We start from the raw sequence: 24,349 nt of genomic DNA, 5'->3' as shown, positions 1-24,349 counted from the left end.
TTGTCCATGTGGCAAGACTCCCAACATGGCAAAAGGAATCTATTGCAGATGAGTTCCATTTTTCGACTGCATAGGCCTCCGTTGCCCTAAGCCAGCATCTGAGATAACAATCTGCTTAACTTGGGTTTGCTCCAGGTCAGTTTTCCAAAGGATTTAGTCGGCATGTTTGTTGAACCTTTCATTGGGGTTTTATAAGTTAGGGTTTAGGTGTATATATATCTGGCACATAGTAGGTGTATATGTTGTTAACCTCTGTGATGATATCTGTACTCTCACCAATTTTGTAGGGATGTTGTACTTGATATGTCCCTGAGACATGTTCTTCCATTATTTGAAATTGATGATTACATGAAGTACAGACAAAGAAAGTATAGTGAGAAATTCTAGAAGAGGAAAGAGTCTTCTGGCCAAAGCATGAAGATGATAGGGGTTGGGGGGGAATGCTTTGTGGAAGGGAAAAGAGCGGTGGTTGAGCCCTGAAGAATCCGCAATTTCCATAGGGTGTTGGCTGGCACAGTGGAAGGGCCTTGGCAGATAGGCCAGCTTGGCTCTAATGTAGATGATGTGAAGGCAGATAGTGTTCGATGAAGCTGGGAACGTTGGGCTGGAGCCAGATTGCAGCAGGCTTTGAAGGCCAGGCAAAAGAGTCTGGACTTTATTCACTAGGCAGCAGGGCAGTAGAGTACCGTTCTGATGAGACCTTGTGTTTGGAAAATTACCCTGGCACAATGGGCTGGAGGCACAGAGACCCATGGGGATGTATTGAAGTGGTCCCAAGAATGAGGTAGTGAGAGACCAGACGAATGTGACTGCAGTGGGAATGGTAAGATGACAGTTTGAGAAGAGCCATTGAAAAGACTGTGTGACTGATGGAATGGGGGGGGGGGGGGACAGTTAACAGCCAAAGGAAACTTCAATGACAGCAATAATAACTAGGATAAATAGCATTTATATAGCACTTTAAGGTTTGCAAAACACCTTATAAATATCTCATTTGATTCTCACAACAACCATGAGAGGTAGGTCCTATTACAAGCCCCACTTTACAGATGAAGAAATTAAGGCTGAGGAAGGTTAAGTGACTTACCCAGAGTCACACAGCTAGTAAGTGTCTGAGTCTACATTTGAACTAAGGTCTTTCCTGATTCCAGGTTCCTCAGAAACCTCTTCACCCTGGAAGTTCACTTTACCCTTGTGTTCCTCACACTGGAAATACCCTCTGCCCTATGGCTTTTCCCTCTGATTGACCTAGTTCTCAAAGCCTTCATTATAAGGAGGATGACACAAGGCCAGAGCCATGTCTTCATTCCTTTCTGGGCTGTACTCCTCACTCTCTGGACTTTCTCTACCGTGTTCTGGTAACAGGGGACCTTCATCTTCTCCTTCCTCAACCTTTTTTCTACTTCGTTTTATACACTGCCTTTTTCCATAAGAATGTCAGCTCTTGGGGGCAGCTAGGTGGTGCAGTGGATAGAGCACCAGCCCTGGAGTCAGGAGGACTGAGTTCAAATCTGGCCTCAGACACTTAACACTTACTAGCTGTGTGACCCTGGGCAAGTCACTTAACCCCAAGTGCCTCACTAAAAAAAAGAATGTCAGCTCCTTGAGGGCAGGATCTTTCCTTTTTAACTTGTATTTTTTATTCTCAGCACTTAGCATACTGCCTGGCTCATAGGAAGCACTTAATAGATGCTTCTTGACTTGAAGTACTATTAGGAGTCATTAAGTCTCTCGGTGGCTCCCAGAAACTCTTTAAAGCTTTAGATACTTAGAGATGAGTTCCTTCTGGACTATTGCAATAGCCTTCTCCCTAAAGAGATAGGTAAATGGTTGCAATGAATAGGATGCCAGGCCTGGAGTCAGGAAGACCTGAGTTAAAATCTAGCCTCAGTTACATACTGTCTGTATGACCCTGGACAAGTCACTTAACCTCTTTTGGCTTCAGTTTTCTCAACTGTAAAACGGGGATCTTAACAGTACCTCCTTCCCAGAGTTGTTGTGAGGATCAAGTGATAATACATACAGAGATACAGATGTGTGCGCGTTGCACACACACACATATTTTATAATTAAACATTTGTGTTTAAAGTTTTGATGTTCCAGATTCTATGACTCCTTCCTTCCCTCTCCCCTGCCCCAGATGATGATAATTGTAAAGTGCTTTAGCACTATGCCTGGACCACATAGTAGGCACTAACAAATGCTTATTTTCTTCCCCATTCTTCTAATCCATCCCTCTCCGCGCAGCTGCCCCCCCCAAAGTGGAAGTTCTTTTTAACTAGGAGTCTGACCATTCTATGGCAAGCAAGAGCATGAGAGAGGATTGTGAAAGAGTGATGGTCTCTTTGCTAAAGTAAAGAATGTTGTGTTCCTTCACATTTAATTTACTGAAAAAGAAGGCTGGTCTCTGTCTGAGGTGGATTCCGTGAAGCCAGGGTTTGCTGGCTCCCCAGATTTCACTTCTCGGCTCTTCAGATAGAGTAGAAGAAGCAGCAAAATCTTTGAGCAGCTACTGCAAAGGAAAACTGAGTCTAGCTTGTGTCCTAGCTGTATAAAAGCTAGTGTCAGAGGCTCCGGGGAGGGACCATTTGATAAGGGGTGGTGGCTTAGATGTTCCCCTCATCATTCCCTAAGGCTTTTTAGGCTAGTTACTTGCAGAAAGTATGGCATTTCACTGAGAGGGAGAATTTTATCATTCCCAGAATTAATTGTGCTAGACATACTATTTTTTTAAAAACTGATTAAAATTCAGTTCATTTCCCCTCTGTCCCACAAGTTGTCTTAGCACAACCTTGGGCCTCAAGAACCAGTTTGATGCTAGGCTGCACATGGACCTTGGATTGGGGCACCATTCTGAGCACTGTCACCGACTGACTTTTGTGACTGTGGAGAAGTTCCTTTCCTTGTCAGTGCCTCAGTTTCCTCATTTTATACATAACATATGTACCATTACATACATACATATGTCTATATTTCAGCTATAAAACTCCTCTGATTCTAGGTTACGGTTTTGGTCACTGTTTTTGCCAATAGGGAGATTTTGTTCTCTTAGAGGGGATAATAAAATCTAACCTGCCTAGAGACAGCCTGAATAGGTTTTCCTCACTTGCCTTGCCCCTCCCTAACACTCCTAATGTTGACAATTGTTGAGATTTGCTCACGAAACCGCTTGGGGTGATTTTTTCTTCTGAAATAGATGAATGTTTTCTTCTGTGTGTTATTGAGGGTGGGGGTGGGTGGAAGGGAGGGGCTTGCCTAAGAATGAAGTAGTGGAAGACCAAGGATGGGCATCCAAGCAAGCCCAGAAGGAGCTAGCAGTCTGGAAGGTCTTAGATGAAAGGAAAAAACCCTTCTCATCCCAGGTATTGTGCTCCAAAATCTCAAGTGTAGGGGCAGCATAGATTCATCATAACTCTTTTCTATGCCTTACTTACAGAGCTGGAAAGGATCAGGACACCTCAGAAAGGGGCCTTCAGCAGCAGCAGCATGGCTGACATTTACCCAATGCTTTAAGGCTTGCAAATCATCTCGCACACATTATCTCCCACACCCTTAGAATAGAGAATGTCCCTAGCTAGAGAATATGTCTCTAGTCCTATTATCTCAAATTTACAGGTCAGGAAACAAACCTTAGAGCAGGGAAGAAACTTGCCCAGGGTTCATCACACAGTAAATTAGCAAAGGCAGAAACTAGAGCTCAGCTTTCCTTGTTTAGGAGACTTTTCTAATTCACCATGTTCCTATCCTCTCTCATCTATCAGCTGGTTTAATTCTCCTCACAAAATACCCCTGAGGTATCTTGGCCTGATGATATTAACCTAGGAAGTTGGTGCTCAGGGGAGGAAAAGAGTTTTGCTTCCCTGGCTCCTAGGTAACGATTCCTTGGTCCTATTTTTCAACTAGGACCTATAGGGTTTCGCTGGAAAGAACCCTCACCTTAGAGACAAGGACTTAGGCCCTGAAATGCTTCTGAGTTTACAGAATATTCTATTCCTTTTTCAGTTGTGCTGATTGGTGACTCTGGGGTGGGGAAGAGCAACCTCCTTTCACGATTCACTCGAAACGAATTCAATTTGGAGAGTAAGAGTACCATCGGGTGTGGAGTTTGCTACCAGAAGCATCCAGGTGGATGGGAAGACTATAAAAGCCCAGATCTGGGACACAGCTGGGCAGGAGCGGGTACCGGGCAATCACGTCAGCGTAAGTTCAGCCTGCTCAGATACAAAAACGCTGCCTACATCAAGCTGTATTTCATTCCTTAGCTTAGTCATGTCTAGAACATTTCTTCCAAAAGTGTTTCTTCCCCAGTGGAACCAAGATTTGGGTCTAGCAAGAAGATGCCACATGTTTGCATTTCTGCAGGCTCCAGCCAATAGGCTAAGGTGATCCACCAGAACAGCATTCCATAGACAGCCCTGCAAGAGCTTCTCCTTTGCACTCTTTGAAGATGTGAGGAGGAAACTGGTAGGGAAGAATTGCTGTTATCAGATTTTCAAAGTCACAGGAACACTGAAGATACTACTAAATGGTTTTCATGCAGTTATTTATAATTAGCTAATTCTGCTAAGTATTGTATGCAAAGTGGTTTTCTAGGAACATAAACACACTAGTTTGCCTCATATTAGTATTAATCTTTAAGTACCCTAATCATAAATTTTGTTTACATAATTAAATAGAGATTGTCATGGTAGTGTAGAGAGACTGAAGAATAGCAGATCACAGTCCAGGCATTCCACTGTTATCTCTGAAATGTTAAAAGATGGAAGGAAACCTCCAGTGCATAGGGCAGATCCCTGTGGAGGACTTGGGAAAGAACTGTGTGTGGCCTAGGAAGGCATGAGAGGCTTCAGTATATACAAGTAGAGGGGGTACCCACCCCAAAGCCAAGAGATCACTGAACCAGTGAAGGACAGAAATAGGTAATCCATTTATTAGAACCAAAATTTACCTGGTGTCCCAGAAGGTTCAAGACCCCAAAACTTCAAATAGACCTTTTACTGCATTTGTGATTTTTCCAGCTAAGAAATCTTAAATGTAAGTCTTGTTCTGTTGTCTAGAATAGTAACTTCTCTTCAGGATTTATTAACATTCAGTAGTCAATATCGGTCCTGTAGGTCCTACAATCTAGTGACCTGACAGCTAAGAAGTGACCTTCCTCTTGGAATACCTTCCTTTTGGGAGTTCACTGTATCTCTACATTGGGTTTTGAGTTGGGTCTTCCCTTTTAATTGTGACACACGAGGTCAATATATAACAAATGCTCGGCCATCTCTGATAATCTCATGTTTTAGGTAGTGGGATTCAAGGTGAAGTAAAAGAAAGCCACAATTGCTGAGGATCGTTGAGTTGATTGTTGCCCTATTTAGGGTAGGCAAAAGAGTGACCAATACTCTCCACAGAGAAAGAAGTATAGACCTAGACCTGTCTAGCTCCTAGGTTACTTTCATCTTTTTCTAGCAAAGAGGTTTCCGCATCTGATAGTCAGTGCCCCATAAAACATCTTTGTGGCCAAAAGGGACAAATATGAGGTGGGTTTAGAACTGATTGAATGATTGGATTGATACCAGCCTGAAGGGAGGTTGGCTGCTGCGATAGGGCCTGATTCTTGACATGACTCTTTGTAATACTTTCTATCAGTTACTTGGATGAAGACAAGATAGCAAACTTAATTAACCAAATTGGAAACTGGAAGGTATAACTAACTAACAAGAAAGAACAGAATGAGGATCTTTTCTTAAAACACTTTTTATTTTTTTAAAGAAAATTCACACTTTATTCAGAAGGAAATAAACTATCCAAAAATTGTTTTCCACCAAAAATAACAGCAATATTTGCCTCATTAATGTCTAGTTTAAACCACAAAATTCTGACTTGCCAATTCTTCAAATTAAAAAATACTTTTTGTAGACTGGCATCGAGACGATGAAATTTCCCAGAGCAAAGCAGAATGGCCTCAGGTTCACAGATCCTCATAGGCCCTTTGTAACGTTAGGCACTTTTTCATTCTCTTGCTTTGGAGTCTAATTATTCGTGTACATCTCATTTCTCCTCTCTTCCTCCCCTTAGTAGATGTTTATTTAATTGACTTTGTTGAGGCTGTTTCTCAGACAATGGGCATAGAGATCAGAGCTCTGAGGTTTTTTCCCAGTTTGATTGGGCCTGCCAGAGCTTGCTTTTCACAGACATATCCTTTTAGAGTCTGGGGTCACTGGCATGTGACCCCTCTGGCATCAAGGGACTGTAGTAGCCATGTTCATGGTTGTGAGGGATCAGATGAGCTGCAGTGTGTATAGAAGTACTAAGTACTAAAATGCCATTCAGCACCAAGGCATTTTTACTATAACCTCCAGAAAGGGAGGTAATGTCTATACTAAGTAATGACGTTGTAAGGTTAGAATATGATCCAAACACCATATGAGTGATACAGCCTGTTAGAAGAGGACAGAGGATAAAGCAGAGATTAATGGGTTCCCAGGCCTGGTAGGGACCTTAGGGGCCATCTCATCCAGCCTCCCACATGGTGAGAATTGCCTCCTCAGCTTCCTGCATAGATAGGCGTGGGATGTGTTTCTGCCTTCTGTTTTCTGATTAATGATTGAAAGAAATCAAGTCACACTTTTGCCATTTTGTGAGCACTATTAGATTCCTTTACCTTTTTTGTATTCATGCCTGGCTTTTGGTGAGAAGAATAGGTTCTCTTACTTTTGGTCCCATTGCACAAAAAGTAGAGGTATCGGTGGGACTTTATCAGAGTTCAAAGGATCTTGGGGCTCACCTAATCCACCACCCAGGAATCCCATCTACAGCATTCCTGAAAGGTCCAGCCTCTGCTGGAGCCCCTGTAGTAGGACCTTACAAGACATCGGTTCCATTAGGGGCTGGTTTTTTATTATTAGAAGGCTTTTTTTTCATATTGAGCTGAAGTCTGTCTTCCCATATTTCCTCTCCCTTACTCCCCTACTCCCCTCAATGGTCCCAGTTGTGTCCTTTTTGCCCACGATAGTCCATCAGACATAAAGGTCACAAGTGTGCCTTTGCCTCCAAATCGTCTTTAATCTTCCCGTGACAGTGTCCCTTCCTCAGCATGGTTGTCCATCTCTCTTTAGGTTCTGTTGTATATCCTATCTGCAGAGGGATATTTATGAGGTAGAGCAGAACTGTTATCCTCTTTGATTTGAATGCTGTAAATCTTTTAATTCAGTATAAGATCACTTCTGTTTTGGCTGACAATGCTAATTAACCAGCACTTTTGGCTCCAGTTGAACTTGCAGTTCTTTTGGCCCCACCCCCAGTTTTTGCAGCTCATTTTTTTTTTTACCTAACTTCACATTATTACCTTTATAATTTTATCTAGATTCTGCTCATTCCAGATCTTTTCCAATCCTTATTTGGATATCTCCTCTTCTGCAGTAGATAAAGGACCCTTTGCTATTGCTCCTGAGTCAAGATAAAGACCAAGACTAGGAGCCCTGGTGACACATTCTTTAGTAAAAGGGTACTTGGGAAGCCCTGTCTGCTGAGGACTATAAAGTTCCTGCTGCACTAGAGAAATCCTGGTACTTTCTGAGAGAAGGAAAACTCTTGATTGAATCTCTCCTTTCACCGGACGGATCAGGTCAATTTGAAGCAAAACGCTGTGACAATTTTGATAGGAGAGAATCACTGCTAATTGTAAGATACCAGTGCTCAGATATGTGCTCGTAGTTTCTTTCCTTTTTGAACATGCGCTTTGCTGTCAAAGCATCATTTGCTTGGTAATAGTTATTCCTGAATGAAAATCCATTACCCCATCTTTTTAATATCCCAGTCCTCTGTGAGGGCCTGGGGAAGACTCTATCCTTCACACCTCTGCCTCTAGTTCATTGGTTTTGAACAAAGGGATTGGCACTGCACTTAGACCTAAACTATAGAGTTTCCTTTACCATTATGACAAGTATCTCCCTCTGAGATATGGATAAAATTCAGTAGATTCAGTCCTAAAATGCATCAGCCTGCAGTCTGCTGCAAGGATTTGGAAGGACTAACACATCATAAAATTCTCTTCTGCACCAGAATATTGCTACGCTACAATATTTATCTGTAGACCATCAATGGCTAGCCGCTATTATCCTCTTCTTTCTCTCACTGACCTCATAGATCTCTTTGAGCCTTCCCAAGCCACACAGCCTTACTAAGATAAACACAGGTATTCCTCGTTTCTTTTCCTTTATCCTGCAAATAAACTCAACTAATAATATCTTTATCAGTCACTGATTATTAGATGGACAGGGGTAGAGGGGGCCACTCTGAATGAAAATCTAGACTCCCCCCCCCCCCAACTTTTAATATCTTAATCCTATCAGAGTTTCCAGGGAGGGTTCTATCCTTAACATCTCTGCCTCTACAAGAGTGAAACACTTTGACCTGATGTCCTGGAAAATTCTTGCCTTTTCAGAATGCAGGAGGCCAGATATAGGCAGTGTGTCCTCAGTTTGACAAGCATCGATTGACCTACTGCAGCTGTTTGGCAGGGATGTGTCATTTAATCTTATTACCATTATTATAATGATTGCTCTACATTGGAATAGTTCCTTAGAGTTACAAAGTGTTTTCATTTGATTCTGTTGACACTTATGACATAGATGCAGCAGATAATATTTTCCCTAATTTATATGAGGCTTAGTAAAGGTTAAGTGATTTGTCAGAGGTCATATGACTACTAAAATGTAGATGAAACTGGGACTAGGAAACAGGCTTTGAGGTCCTTAAGCCAATCTTCTTCCCACACTATGATGATGCATTGCTGTTGGAAATACCGGCATTGTGGCTCGAGCTTCAGTAATGTTCCTATCTAAAAAAACCTGTTCCCCAGTTTGTGAGGGATCCATTCTTTTACCTGGCTGTAGATGAGCCACTGACTTAGGAGACTTGGGGGGGTTTGGGGGGTGGGGCTGGGGGGATGTAGAGTACTTCCCTCATTGGCCACAAGACCTGTGATACCCCATAGACTGAGTATATGGCTGACCACATATGAGATGTGAGAGAAAGGCATAAAGGTATGCCAAATCTATGCAGAGTAAATATAAAGTGATTTCAGTGGGTAAAGAGAAGAATACTAAATTAGATTAGAAAAGGCCTCATATAGGACTTGGCATCTGAATTGTGCTTTGAAAGAAATTAGGGATTCTACCAGACTAATAAGGAGAGAGTATTTTAAATAGGAAATACCTGCGCAAAGTCATGGAGGTGGGTGATGGAGGTTTGTTTGTAGGAAACAGCTAATAGGTAGAAATTGATCGTATGATAGATAATATATGCAAGGAAGAAGAGTAATGTGAAATCAGTCCAGAAAGCTAGGTTAGATCCAGATCAGAAAGGTCCTCAGATGCCTCACAGAAGGGGGTGTATTTGATTCCAAAGAGAATGGGGAACACTGAAACTTCTTGAACAAGGCAGTGACATGGTCCATCCTGTATTTTAGGAATACCTATGTGGTAGTTTGTGTGGAGGAGGGATTGGAGAGGTGAAGGAGACTAGAGGCAGGCACCAATTACGTAGCAATTGCTATAGACCATGACACGTGACAGATAATAAGGGTTAGAATAGACAGGTGGATATGTGAGTGAAGAGGAGGGGGCAGATATGAGAGATGATAGAATTTGGTAATTGATTAAATATGGGAAGTGAGGGAGAGTGAAGAATCCCGGGTTGTGAACCTAAGTGACAGGAGGATGGTGGTGCCTCCACAAAAAATAGGGAAATTAGGAAGTGGGGTAGGTCTTAGGAGAAGATCACAAGTTCTGTTTAGAAACTGTTGAGTTGGAGATCCCTTTGAGACATCCAGATAGAAATGTCTGGTAGGCCAGCAAATGGTGATGCTTGACTGCAGCTCAGGAGCCAGATGAAGACTGGGTGCATTGATTTGGCAGTAATCTTCATGAAGAGGATAATTTAACCCATGGAAACTGATGACAGCACAGACAACACAATGAGATGAGAAGAGGAGATAGGTTTGGGGCATGAAGTCTAATCACATATTGAGGGTGGATACAGCTGGTAATCACAAGAGACTGAGAAGGAAAGGTCAGTCTGGTAGAAGGAGAGTGAAGAAAATGCAGTGTCTCAGAAAACCCAGAAGGAAAACTTTGCCTTGGAGGAGGGGGTGGTCGGCCATGTCAAATGCTGCAGAGTCGTCATGAAGGTTGAGACCTGAAAACAGCTTACTTGATTTAGTGGTCACTAAGTCACTGGTGCAATCTGGGTGGGTGCAGTTGCACATAGGTAGTAGGGTGGCTGGAAGCCATATTGCAACAGGCTGAGAAAAGTGAAGGCACAGTTAGAAGTGGGGCCACCGGAGAGGGCTGGGAGTGCATTTCTTCTTCTTTGATAATCTTTAAGGGCGCAGTGGATAAAGCACCGGCCCTGGATTCAGGAGGACCTGAGTTCAAATCCGGCCTCAGACACTTAACACTTACTAGCTGTGTGACCCTGGGCAAGTCACTTAACCCCAATTGCCTCACTAAAAAAAAAAAAAAAACTTTAAGCAGAGGCTGAATGAGCACTTCACACAGTGAGGCAGGTCATAGCAGAGTAGAACCTTGTGTTCCCTGACTCCCAGGTTAGTGCTGCAGTTGGTAGAGATTTCTTTTCAGGTATGTGTTGGGCTACACGACCTCTGAAGTCATGTCCAGCTCAGATTCTGTACATGCCTGATGAGTAAATTTCCATGCAGGAGCAAAGACGGGGGAGAAAATAGCATTAGAGTCTGGTGTACTTGTCAAAGGGAATAGTCTTGGGTGGGTGAGGATTCTGGGGACCTAGGTGGAGTGGGGCCAGAAAGCATGAGGAATGTCTTACTTTTACAGGCCATATTTGGAACTCTGTGATCATTGACTTCTGGCAGCCCTTGGTAAGGTTGTTCCTGGCCCCATTTGGTTTTGCTTTCATTTCTGGTTTGTAGAGAACACAAGGTGCTAGAATAAATCTTGAAGTAAAAGCCAAACTGTGGTTACATGGCCAAATTAATGTCCTGATAATCTTTTCTCAGGTACTACCGAGGGGCTGTGGGAGCCCTGTTGGTCTATGACATTGCCAAACACCTGACATATGAGAATGTGGAACGTTGGCTGAAAGAACTCCGTGACCATGCTGACAACAACATTGTGATCATGCTGGTGGGGAACAAGAGTGACCTGCGCCACCTCCGTGCTGTGCCCACTGATGAGGCCCGGGCATTTGCAGGTGGGTGGCCTTGGTCTTGTGGGACTTCAAACTGGGAGCTTTCTCTGCCTTGCCCTGGGATTGAGCTCAGTGCCTTCAATTCAACAAACAATTCCTTAATCCCTTGCTAGTGTGCAAGACCCTGTACTAGGTATTTGAATAGAAAGATTAAACATGACTGCCACAGTGGAACTTATCTGCTAGCAGGGAAAAATAACAATTCTTTGGTCTAAAATGTTTTAAGATTTACAAAGTGCTTTCCTCATAATAATCCTGTGAGGAGGGTAGGTAGTACAGTTATAATTATTCCCATTTGATGTATAAGGCAATCAATGCAATAGGGATTGTGACTTTGCAATTACAGAGCTGGCAGGGATCTGGGGCTGGAATCGAATCCAGGCCCTCTCATCCTGGTTCAGTGCTTTCTCCACTGTGCCTTGTTGTGTCTCAGCAAACCTTACTCTTCTCTTTCTCCATAACATAAGAGATAAAACTGGTCTATTTATGAGATGCTTCATGCTATTAAAAAAAAGTCCCTTTACCCAGAAAAATCATTCTACCTACTAGGGAGAAAAAAGGCAAAACCAGAAGCTTCTTCAATAGACTTTTGAGTGGAATAACTCAGCTAAATAGATGCATGTGAGTCATCTGATCTCTGGGTTAAATTTTAATGTAAAGGTATCAGCCTCTCTACATGTTGAAGGTTAGGCCTTCTTTTTTCATTCTTATTCCTCAGAGCCATGAAAATGTATGTCTTTCTTGGCACAGCTCTAAATAGTTCTTTATAAACTAAATCCTGTTGTCCCATTTACTTTGTCTTCTCTTGAATGGCTGTAGTGTTTGGGGTTTTTTTTTTTTGTTTTTGGCAGGGCAATTGGGGTTAAGTGACTTGCCCAGGGTCACACAGCTAGTAAGTGTTAAGTGTCTGAGGCCAGATTTGAACTCAGGTACTCCTGACTCCAGGGCCGGTGCTCTATCCACTGCGCCACCTAGCCGCCCCAGCTGTAGTGTTTTTAATGGTGGCTTTGCTGGAAGTGCCTTCAGCTTCCAGAGCAGGGTCGTCAATACCCTCTAATTCACTTATCTGAAGTTCTGAGTTTGTATATATCTTATGGGCTTAGCCCCAAGTGCAGGTTTCCTCATATGTGTGAACTTCACAAAACCTGCCATCACCTTCTTGCCTGTTAAGTGGTTGTTGTGTTTGTATTAGGTGATGGTTGTAGGTCAGAGCTTTTCCATGGGGAGCTATCTGCCCTGTCCCAATTATATACCTTGCCAGTAGGAAAGAGAGAAGAGGAGGATGTAAAGATTGAATCATACTTGAGATATTTAAAGGGTTGACTTCCAGTTAAAGGGGAAGTAATAGGCTTCCTTATCAAGTGAAGATTTCCATACTGAGAACCATCATTTCATAGATTCCCATTTTCCTCATAATTGTTCTTCTATTGTGGGACTCTCTGGATAATATTTATCAGTTGTATATTGATGAGCCTTATTTTACAATATACAAATATACATATTTACACATGCTTACTTCAGTGTTCTGTAATTACATTGGTGCAGGTGGATAATCCCTATTAATGCATGTCAAAACCCCTTCAGGACTTAGCCTTAGAAAGTTACTGTGATTGAAAAATTCATCACTGGGTGGACAGGCTGGTTGTGAGCTTCTCTATACTTAACTGGTCCAATCCTCAGCCCACAGCCCTCTGCAGCCCCTGGGACCTGTCAGGGGAGCTTCTTCAATTTGGTTGGAAGCTGCCAGACCTTCTCACCCACTCACAGAACCTTTGGGATCCCAGGGTCACCTCTATTCCATAACTAGTCAGTATAGGAGGCCTTTCAGAAAGAGTGGTTACTCCCTGTAAATCATAACAACTATATATGCATAGACACAGGTGTTAAGAAAAAAAAAAAACTGGAGCTAAGATTTCGTTGGCCTAACAAACTCCTAATAAGAAACTCCTTCCACCAGGGCAGATGAGCCATGCTCTGCAACTTGCAGTATTAGAGATCTGTCTGAGGCACTGAAGTTGGCACAGACTTGGCTCAGGTGACACATGTAATACATGTGAGTGGCAAGATTTGAATGATGGTTTTCCTAACTGAGGCTGTCCACTGTGCCACACTGCCTTTCATATAGAGAGACAGACAGGTTTCTGTGTTGCTGTAAATGCACGTATGTATATTGACACTTAGACATTCACATACATTGGAACCTCCTGTATTCACTGTGAGAGTAAGAGATAGCCCTATAGGCCTTTTGGATCCTAGAAGTAAACACAGCATTTAGGGATTCCAGGGCCAGTTAGTAAGTCAGTCAGCAAACATTTGCAGTGTGGCCAGAAGCAAGTAGAGGAGAAAGACCTGTAGCGGCCTACAAAACCCATAAGGAGACACTGCCTTGCAAGGAGGAGGAGCAGCCCATCTGCCCAGAAGCAGAGAAGAGACTGAACTCATGAAAAGGAAGAAAGCCCCAAAGGGAAATCGTCAGCAGGCTGGGGAGGAAGAGCAGAGAGTCTTTAGCTGCCTGTGGCCTGGGAGCCTGTGAGGGCCCTTCTCGAATGGGGTCTGCAAGCTGAAAAAAGGAAAAGGGGGTACAGTGGCCAAGGGCAAAAGTGCAAAGGAATAAAGCTCCTGGGGATGCGTGCTGAGGATGCAGAAGGAAAGGAGAAGAGGGAGAAAAGGAAGAAGCTAGAGCTCAGCTTTTCACTTTCTGCACCTGCCCCTTTCCCTCAGGATCATGAATCAGCCGTGGAAACTAGGAACAACTAACTGAGAAAATTGTGAGCCAAGGTCTGTACCACAACTAGTAGCATTCATGGAATGCGGCCTTCTTCAGAGGAAACTGCTAAGATGGTTACAGATTGAGAAACACGGAGCTAGAGAGAGATGTGCTTAAGACAATGACCAGTGGTGATGACAGTAATGAAAAAAATGCCAACTTCAACAGGACAGATTTTATATTAGATGTACTGATAAAGCTAAACAGAAGTGGGGAGAGGAACAGCTGTTCAGAGCCCTTCAGGATATATTTGGGGGAATATGGTAGTAAAGTTGAGCCTTCAGTTAAATTGCAATCACTGAATTGTGCCAGTAGAGAAGGATTTGTATCCTTGTGTGCAACATTCAGATGCATTTGCAAGTTTCATTCTTGGAAGTAATGCAGTTTACCTTAGGGGGGAAAATCCATCTTGTAGAGATTGGATAAATCTTGATCAGGACATTTTTCCTGGCATACTGGACTTGGTAGTTAAGTCCCACCTTGGATACTTACCAGCTGGGACACCCTAGCCAAAGTCATTTAATCATATTTCTTCAACTGTGAAATTGGGATGACATCTAGTTCTCACCTCACAGGGCTCATATCAGATAATGAATATAAGATGTTTTGTCAACTTCCAAGCCTGTGTTGAAGTGATGGCTTTGTGAGTGGTGTGTGTGTGTGTGTGTGTGTGTGTGTGTGTGTGTGTGTGTGTGTGTGTGTGTGAGAGAGAGAGAGAGAGAGAGAGAGAGAGAGAGAGAGAGAGAGAGAGAGAGAGAGAGAGAGAGAGAGAGAGATGTTGTGGAGGTAGAAACAAGAAAACAAATTGGATATGAGAAATGAATCAAGGATGACACTGAAGTTGGAAGTCTGGGTCACCAATAGTCATCCTTTAGAAAGTAATAGGAAAGCTAGGGGAAGGGAGAAAGATTTGGGGGAAAGATAATGAGTTGTGTTTTTCAGGATGTTGAATTTGATATGCCTCTGAGATGTCCAAAAGGCAGTTGATAATGGAGGACTGGGGTTAGGAGAGAGGCATGGGCTGGACAAATAGATATAGGAATTTTCTGCATAAAGATGTTTGAACCCATGGGAGCTAAGATCACCAAGCAAGAGAACAGGTTTCAAGACAGACTCGTGGGAATGTCCTGGAGGAAGATCCAGCAAAAGAGAATGAAAAGGAACTGTCAGATGGGAGGAGAACCAGGAAGGAGCAGTGTCATGAAAATCTAGATAGGAAAGAGAGGGTGATCAATTGTGCCAAGTGCTGTGGCTAAGTAAAGAAGGGTACAAATTGAGGAAGGGCAATTAGAATACTTTTGGTGCGGCAGCTAGTTGGCACAGTGGATAAAGCACCGGCCCTTGATTCAGGAGGACCTGAGTTCAAATCTGGCCTTAGACACTTGACACTTACTAGCTGTGCGACCCTGTGCAAGTCACTTAGCCCTCATTGCCCCACCAAAAAAAAAATGAATATGTTTTGGCAATTAAACTATCATTGGTAACTTTGGAGAGAGCAATTTCAACTGAAAGATGAGGTGGGAAGCCAGATTACAGAAGATTTAGAAATAAATGAGAGTAAAAGCAACTAGTGTAGACAGCTTTCTCAAGGAGTTTAGTGGAGAGAATGAAGATAGGGTAGGCATGGTAGGCTCAAGTGAGGGTTTGGGGGTTTTTTTTGGTGAGGCAGTTGGGGTTAAGTGAATCACCCAGGGTCACACAGCTAGTGTTACGTGTCTAAGGCTGGATTTGAACTCAGGTCCTCCTGAATTCAGGGCTGGTGCTCTATCCACTGCACCACCTAGCTGCCCCCAAGCGAGGGGTTTTTAAGGATGGGGAAGATGTTGGCATGTTTGTAGGCAGAAGGGCAGGAGCCAGTAGATGGAGATTGATTATTATAGAGAAAATGGAGATGATAGAGTGAGCAAAACAGGAAGGTGAGAAAACGGGGTGATGCAGTCCAGAGTGCATGTAAAGGGGATATGCCTTGGCAAGGAGAAAGTCCACTTCTTGGTATGAATGAGGGGAAGACACATGAGATGTCTGAATGGCATGAAGTAAGGAGGGGGAAAGAAAGATCTCTTAACAAATGGCTTCAATTTTTTCAGGGAAGTATGAGTCAAGGTCCCCAGATGGAAGGGTGGGCAAAAGTGGTACCCTGGAAGGAGTGTTTGGAATGACCATGACTGTGAGTAGGATAGCATATTGGTAGGGTTGGAAAGCAGTGCTTTTCAACAGCGATAGCCCAGGCGAGATTGGATAACCAATTTATGGTGGGGGCCGTTGGTGATTGCTTCCAGTGTTATGCAGAGCCAACACCATCATGGTATGAGCAAGCCAAGGTTCAGGGTGCAGGGCAGGATTGGTAGCAAGGGATGGTGTAAAACTGAAATAATTCACTAAGGGCTTATGGTAAGAAAGGGAGGGGGTTAGGATATTACCAGGTACTAACTAGAATTACCTTCTCTGTTTCAGAGAAAAACAATTTGTCTTTTATTGAGACGTCAGCCTTGGATTCAACCAATGTGGAAGAAGCCTTTAAGAACATTCTCACAGGTGAGCATGCCTTGGCCTGAGGTGGGTGTGGCATGGGTTGATTAAACCCTGGTCTGAAGTGGTAATCCAAGAAGCATTCAGTGCTTTTAGTGGCAGAAATTATGAGTAGCTCATATGTTGTCTGTAACTCACTGATGTACTCTTTTTTTGGGGGGGTGGGGGGAACAATAAGAGTTAAGTGACTTGCCCAGGGTCATACAGCTAGTAAGTGTCAGAGGTGGAATGTAAACTCAGGTCCTTCTGAGCAGTGTTTTATACACTGTGCCTCCTAGGTGCCCTCCCCCCCCCCACTCCTTTTTTTGGTGAGGCAACTGGGGTTAAGTGACTTGCCCAGGGTCACACAGCTAGTAAGTGTCAAGTGTCTGAGGCCGGATTTTAACTCAGGTACTCCAGAATCCAGGGCCAGTGCTCTATCCATTGCGCCATCTAGCTGCCCCTATCTCCATGTACTCTTAAGAATTAAAAATAAACTTTTAGTCACTAAAAAAGTTTTTAGTGCAAAGTTGAAGGAACTGTGTCCTGGAGAGTCAGGAGACTGCGGTTCTAGTCCTAGGAATGCACCCATGTCTACATATGACCTAAGGTAAATCTCTTTCCCCCTTTGGTTCTGTTTCTTTATATAATAAGGCTTTGAACTAGGTGGTTTTTAAGGATCCCTTCCAGCTCTAACATTCTTGGAAATTCTGTAATAAGAATTATACCATATGGTCAGTGTGGAGAAAGGGAATGGGACAAAGAGAGAAGAAACTGTAGGGAAAGTTTAAAAGGGAGAAAAGAAAAAGAATGAAGGGGGAACGTGGTAGTTGAGAAGAACATCTTCCTAGGGAAATCTGGGCAGCTAGGTGGCACAGTAGATAGAATGCTAGACCTGGAGTCAGGAAGACCTGAGTTCCAATGTGGCCTCAGACACTAGCTGCATAACCCTGGGCAAGTTATTTAACCCTGTTTACTGCAGTTTCCTCCTCTATAAAATGAGCTGGAGAAGGAAATGGCAAACCACTTCAGTATCTTTGGGATCGTGAAGAGTCAGACACAACATTGAACAAAAACAAAAACAACATGGGGAAATAGCTGGTCTACTCGTTTCCAGGCTTAAAAGTGTATTTCAAAAGTTAACCTTCAATGTTTATATTTAATGAAAGGTTTTTCTGAAATTGTAAATGACTTCGGTTTTACAAATTTTAAGCTATAGAAGTCCCTTGACATTCAAAAGCGTTCAGATTGCTGGATCAAGAGATTACTACTGGGGCAGCTAGGTGGTGCAGTGGATAGAGCACCGGCCCTGGAGTCAGGAGTACCTGAGTTCAAATCCGGCCTCAGACACTTAACACTTAACATTTACTAGCTGTGTGACCCTGGGCAAGTCACTTAACCCCAATTGCCTCACTAAAAAAAAAAAAAGAGAGAGAGAGATTACTACTGCTTTTTAAAAAATGACTGGGTTATATTTAGAAATAGCACTTGTTTAATTGTTTGGAATTTCCCCCATCTTTCCTCTGCCTCCCCTCCCCACACCTCACCCCCATTGAGTCTCTGGGTTTGATTAGTCATAGTGGGAACCAACAACAAATTGGTTGGAAGATGGCCCCCTCTACAGGTTTTAGGTACTTATTCATAACTCTCTATCTGCTTAAATTGGATCCCTAGAAATTCTTCTGAATGGGACAGTCATAGTAACTCTCTTAAAGCTCTAGGATCTAGCCAGAATAGTATTTCCTCATAGGTTTTTTTTTTCTTTTTTTGCATGGCAATAAGGGTTAAGTGACTTGCCCAGGGTCACACAGCTAGTAAGTGTCAAGTGTCTGAGACTGGATTTGAACTCAGGTCCTCATGAATCCAGGACCAATGCTCTATCCACTGTGCCACCTAGCTGCCCCCCCCCATAGATTTTTTATGAAATTAAACTAGTATACAGACATAAGTAAGCTCGTTGTCTATCCCTGGTTTGGATGCCATGAATACATTTAGGTCCAGGAAGTGGAGATAGGGGGATGCTCGTGGTAAACATGCTGTTCTGCAAAAGCAGAAGATAGACAATGTCACTCACTGAGATCCAGATGATTCTCCAGTCAGAGCCTAAGTGGCTCTGTCACTGGGAGGGCATCAGGGTGGGGAAGTAGGGTGTAACCTACTAGGACAGAGCTGTGTCCAAAGAGGACAATTCTTGGTCCGTTTTCTAATACTTTTAGATAACTTGGCAAGTAAGTAGTTACCCAGAGCAAAACTCAGGGGGAAATGAAAGCTATGGGTTGGTGGGAGCCTGAAAGATGCTGAGTATTCAGTGAATGAGATGGGAGATAGAAACAAGAAGCCCATCTCACAGATGGGAAATTGAGGCATAGATGAAGAGTGGAAGTTTTGTGTGTTGAATATACGAATGAGTCCCATCTTCACTGATGTTAAGTGTTAAGATTGGAAGTGACAGGCCCTAACAGCTCTGCTCCAGGGGCTGCTTGATTTGATGTAAATGGAAGGAGGGCGTCACCAGCCCCGCCTCCTCCCCCCTCTCCCCATTCCCAGGCTTTGTCTTTGTTTGGGTCTCTTGCTCCTTCCTTGGACCAGGGACCAAAAGTGCAGTTCCATGGGGCACAGCTTTGGCCTGCGGGTATTTCTGCTGACCCTGGCAGGCCCATTTGCAGCTTTGCTAACCCAGAGTCTGTTTGCCCACAGAGATTTACCGCATTGTGTCACAGAAGCAGATTGCTGACCGCTCTGCGCATGATGAATCTCCCGGCAACAATGTGGTTGATATCAGTGTCCCCCCTACCACCGATGGACAGAAATCCAACAAACTCCAGTGCTGCCAGAACCTGTGACCCCTTGCGCCCAGAGGCGCCTTCCCTGCCTGCCCTTACCCAGCTGTGCTTCAGTTAGAAACGTGTGTGCACGTCTTTGCAGTTATCTCCTGTGATTCAGTGACTTTGTCATCCTCGTTTCTTCCCCCATCCCCACCGTCCATTTTTGAGCATTAACTGTAGGCCTAACCCCCCCACCCCTTCCTCTCAGGCTCCCAGGGGAGTGGGCTGACCTTGGGCCTGGTCATGCAGGCTCTGCCCTCAAGAGGGTGAGCCCTGGCTGCTCCCCTGGGCAGTGCCATTCGGTTATCTAGTGATTGGTGGGAGGAGAAGGAGGAAACAAGACCTTGTTTATCACGGCTGAAGGAAGACATAACTACACTGATTTGCTTTTGCATTTAGCCCAACTTTTTCATAGACCCTTAGATCTCTGGGGAAGATGGGGAGCAGGGAAGGGAGGAGGCATATTGAAATTAAAGAGGGAAAAAAATCTTTTCCTCAGATGTGCTGTTGTGTCCAATTGGGATCCTTCGATGAGCATTGGGGTTCTCATCTGGTGACTGAAGGCCCATGGCAAGGCTGCTGGTGATCTGATCCCTAGAGTTTTCTCCCCTCACTGGTGGCTGGCCTTTGGGCCTGGTCTAGAGAAAGTTATTCCTGGGTACCTTTGGCCCCAGGGAGGAGACCCAGGAGCCCAGGGGCAGGCTGAGATGATGGAATGGTTTGTCAGGCACCAGAGAGATTCCTCTTCCTCAGCCAGAGCATCCAGCAAGTGCCAGCTCTCCCTTTGTGGCCTCTCCCTCCTGTCCCTGAACCCTGAGCAGCTTCAGCCTGTGCAGACCCTTGTTAATCTCCTTTCTGCCCACCACTCCCTCTCCAACTCGCCATCTTGCCTGAAACCCATTTGCAAGGGAAGCAATATTCTCATGTTTTGTATATAACTGCACTTAGAATTTTTGGGTTTTGTTATTGTAGAAAAACATAGATTCTTTATACATTTTGTAAGATTTATGCCAAATCATAGCATCTCCAACCTTTTCCTCACCCTTTTATTCTTTAACAATTGACTCTCATGGGCTATAATTTTTCTTGACCTTTACTAAAATGTATGATTCTATTTCCTGTATGCAACTGTGCTCCTTCGCCCTTGTCTCATTTCCTCAGTGACAGGATGCTATTTGCAACAGCTAAGCCTTTTCCTGATGCCCACTAGCCTCAGCAGCGATCTTGACCACTATGTATCCCTGTCTGATACAACAAGAGAAACTTGATCACGCTCCTACTTTCTAGAGTGTCAGGCCAAAGTTAGTAATGGTCCAGCCAGGCAATGAGCTTGCCCCAGCCATGTGAGCTTGTTTACATGGTACACTGAGATCAGCCAAAGGAAGAGGGAGGACTGCTTAGCTGTGCCTCTGAGCACACTGGCTGTAGGCAGACTAGTGCCACATGCTCTCGATGGGGTGGGATGCCCTAGCCCACCCCCTTTGCATGTCAGGACCTTGGTTGGCTAGTTCTAGTGGTGCAACTTGTACCTCCTAAATGGGTGACGGGATAAATGGAGCTCACATTCCAGGCATTGTTTGAAAGCTAGCTTTTGGACTAAGGGGGATTTCCCCTCAAATTGTGCGTGTAAAAGACATTGTCCCAAGGTTAATTGATAACCTGTTGGAGTTGCTCTGGGATCCTTGCCAAGTAAGGACTAGTTGTTCTGGAGCATTTAGCCTTCAAGGTACATGTCCTGTGGATTCAGGAAGGTGTCTGGGGCCCTGGCCTTGTTCCTCTCCTATGTGGGATGATTTCATTGATGGGTCTCCCAGGCTGATGTGGGCCCTGGGTGTCAGCCAGCTGCCAGCTTCAGAGCACAAGCTGCTGCCTGACTGGAGAGGAAGTCTCTTCACATGGAGTAAGAGGTATCAAGGTTCCAAGATTGCCAGCAGGGTTGCACCTCTTTGGAAGTGGCTGGAATAGAATGGATGAGGGTCCATCCATGTTTTGGAGTCTGCGCTACACTGAATCTAAGCTTTCACTGGCCTTAAAGGCAAGACAGAGCCTTAATCTCTGCCCTGTTGGCTTAAAAATAGGCACTCTATCTGTCTTGGTGTAGTTTCTTTTCTTTCTTTTTTTTTTTTTTTTGTTGCAGGGCAATGAGGGTTAAGTGACTTGCCCAGGGTCACACAGCTAGTAAGTGTCAAGTGTCTGAGGCTGGATTTGATTGGTATAATTTCATTATCCATGAGTTACTTTTAATGTACTGGTCTTGAAAATATATAGGGAGTTTACTCTTCATCCAGGAAAGCAAGTGATCTCTGGGCAGGGGAGGTGTGGGAAGAGCCAGCCAGGAGTCATTCATCTTGTTGGTTTCACAACTGCCCTCCTTTGAGGAGGAGTCGGGCTCTGAAATGTGTTTCTTTCCTTTGAAGTACCCTGCTCCATGCCTGCATGAAAGTTCAGGTTGCGACAATATACTTAGTACTCCAAAGCCTTGTTCAAAGTCCCTTGAGTCACTTCTCAGCTCAATAGCAGGAAATGGGTCCAGCCCTCAATTTAATTGGGCCTTTCCCTTCTGGCCCAAGGTTTGAGCTGAGACTGGCGCTTGTTAGCATGGGTTGGTGGAAATTTTAACTTGGTGACATTCCAGGGTCCCCAGGGCTCCAGGAGTCACCTGCTGCTGCTGGCCCTGGGTTGGAAGGACTGTTGAAACTGGGACTATTCAACTCAGTCCTTCAGCCTACCTTTCTGAGATCTTTAGGAAGATGGAGAAATGGGCTTGAGGTGGCGGCAGGGGTGGAGTTCTGGGAGGAATACAGGCCTCCCAAGATACCACCAAGTTCCTGACAGGTTATGACAGCCTAAGACCTCCCCTTCTCTTTCAGACCAAGGCCAGTGTCTCAGAAAGGGAAGATAGACCCTGGATAACCCTTCTTGGTTATGACTTCCTTTGACTAGATTATTCAAGTTTCACCAGCTTAGAGGCCTTCATACAACAGCTACTCTCCAGGGCCATGTGAAATGACTCTTAGCTACCCTGTCCTGGGCAGCTGCTGCTCTCTGGCTTCTTGCTTAGGGCTGAAGATTAAGGCCCTTTATTTTTTTTGGCCTCTTCTTTCATTATCCCTTATGATGATCCAAGTTAGGAGTAGGGTCCCAGTTAGCCTCAGCCATGAGCCAAGTAGGCCTGGGTCCACCTGGTACCGTCTGCTTTAGGGTTGGGGTTGGTCTTTCCCCGCCTCTTCCTTGGCATTATTGGCTCCTACTTCCACTTTGGTAGCATGCAGCAGTGTGCTACCTGCTGACTTTCTTTGGCAGCTAACTTGCATCTAGGTGTTTATGAAAGTTATTGCCTGGGAGAAGAGACTTCCAACCTGTGTGGCATAAGGCAGAAAACGTGAGTCATGTGGCTTGAGACATGCCCCTGAGTTCTGAGGGATTCAGTATCTTAGCTCTTTGGCTGTCCTGGAAGATGCTTTTCTTTGGAATGACAGACTGGCAAGTCATCCAGGGCCCTGAGCCAGTGAACAGCAACTAAGAGGAAGTGTGCCTGGTGGGGGGGGGGGGCTGCCTCTGGTCCCCTCACCCACCCCCTCAATACCCACCCACTGGCACTACAGGTAGGGTGACTAAGCGAGCTGTAGGGAGTCTTCCTGACGTAGTCCACATTTCTGGGTGTGGTTAGTTAGGTTGGTCAATAGTGGACACTGCTGAGTAACTGCTATGCCACAAATGGGCTTAGTCTGCATGGGAAAGCCAGGGCTAGGGCAGACTTCTGTTCATTCATATATCTGTTTCTTCTTCTGCTCCACAGCACTTGTATTCAGATCAGTGCAACCTTCTCTGTAAATAGCGCCCCGCATCCCTGGATTTGTGCATGGTTATTCTGTGTTGTGGATATAAAGATTGCCGTACCAAAGTGTCTGTCTCCGCCCAGTCCTTCTCTCCCATAGAGAGGGGGTTGGAGGGGGGAGGAGGGAAGGTGATGGTGATGGTGGTGGTAATGAGAGAAGGGGATTAGATGGAAAGGATAGTTAAGCTGTTCCAGAGAGTAGAAACGGGACTTGGTTGAGTTGCTCACTCCTTAAGGTGTACAGCTTACACCTGGGAGAGACAGTGTGTAAAATCTGGCCACTCCCTTTTCAGGAAGACTTTCCGGATTGGCCAAGATACTCCCAACACTTTTCCTAGGGGTCCTTTTATTTCCCTCTAGACTTGGCAATGATGGAAGGCTCTTCTGAATCCTACAGGATGACACTGCTCTTACTTGAATTAGCTTTAGTCCCCTTGTGCCCCCTGCAGAAAATGCCATTGTTCAGTAGCTGGCTAGCCTGGGAACAACTGCTTCTAGACCCACATGAAGGAAGGAGGTTCCTGTCACCTCCTGAGGGGTGATGGTTTGGGACACTGAGTTGATGTCATTTCACCAAAATTAGGAACCACCATCCTCAGCAAAGCCCTCACTTCCCCAATAAAGCAGAGTACTTCCTTTACCCCTGAGATTGTGCAATTTTGACTGTACTACCTTGAAGAAACCAAGTTTTGTGGAGTTAGAGACTGATAGCCAGCAGGAACTAGCCCCATCCCCTGCAAAGCTGGGACATACAGGTAAGATGGGGTTTCATCCAGAAATCTAGAAGAATTTTCCGTAAAGACCACGATTGCCAATTTGCCTTTTTTGTTAGACTGGTTGGTTAAATTGCTTCCAGTCTCCTGTCATCTGATGCATCCTTACCTTCCCCAGCCAGTCATCTCAAATGGGTGCCATGGAACTCAAGTGCTCCAGCAGGAGTGCTGGCCCATTCCTTGTCCTGAGAACACTTCAGAGTAGAAGACCTTCCTTTGAAGGGTGGGACTGGGTGTGTTAACATTGTAATAAAAAGATAACTTAATTCCATAGTGCTTTTATCAGAATGTAAGCAACTAGTGATATATTTTAAGGATTTAGAGCACCGAGTTCTTAACTTGTGGGGATCTGTGAATTAAAAAAAATAATCGATATAATTAGTTTCCTTTGTAAAAACAATGTATTCTATGCAATTAAAAA

The 24,349-nt window shown here is 44.4% G+C and overlaps 1 protein-coding gene across 1 annotated transcript; it reads left to right on the top strand.

Moving 5' to 3' along the window:
• The first annotated feature begins 584 nt into the window (after positions 1-584).
• Positions 585-23,222, top strand: RAB11B (RAB11B, member RAS oncogene family). The gene is given in 7 exon segments (XM_043990339.1): positions 585-705; positions 4,003-4,094; positions 4,096-4,179; positions 4,181-4,200; positions 11,027-11,220; positions 16,439-16,519; positions 19,190-23,222. Coding segments are annotated over 7 exon segments (738 nt in total). The 3' UTR covers positions 19,336-23,222.
• The last annotated feature ends 1,127 nt before the right edge of the window (positions 23,223-24,349 follow it).

Source organism: Dromiciops gliroides, chromosome 1, assembly GCF_019393635.1.
Source record: "Dromiciops gliroides isolate mDroGli1 chromosome 1, mDroGli1.pri, whole genome shotgun sequence".
NCBI classification, from domain to species: domain Eukaryota; kingdom Metazoa; phylum Chordata; class Mammalia; order Microbiotheria; family Microbiotheriidae; genus Dromiciops; species Dromiciops gliroides.
The sequence above is the reverse complement of the archived record's forward strand: the minus strand, read 5'-3'. Positions and strand labels throughout refer to the sequence as shown.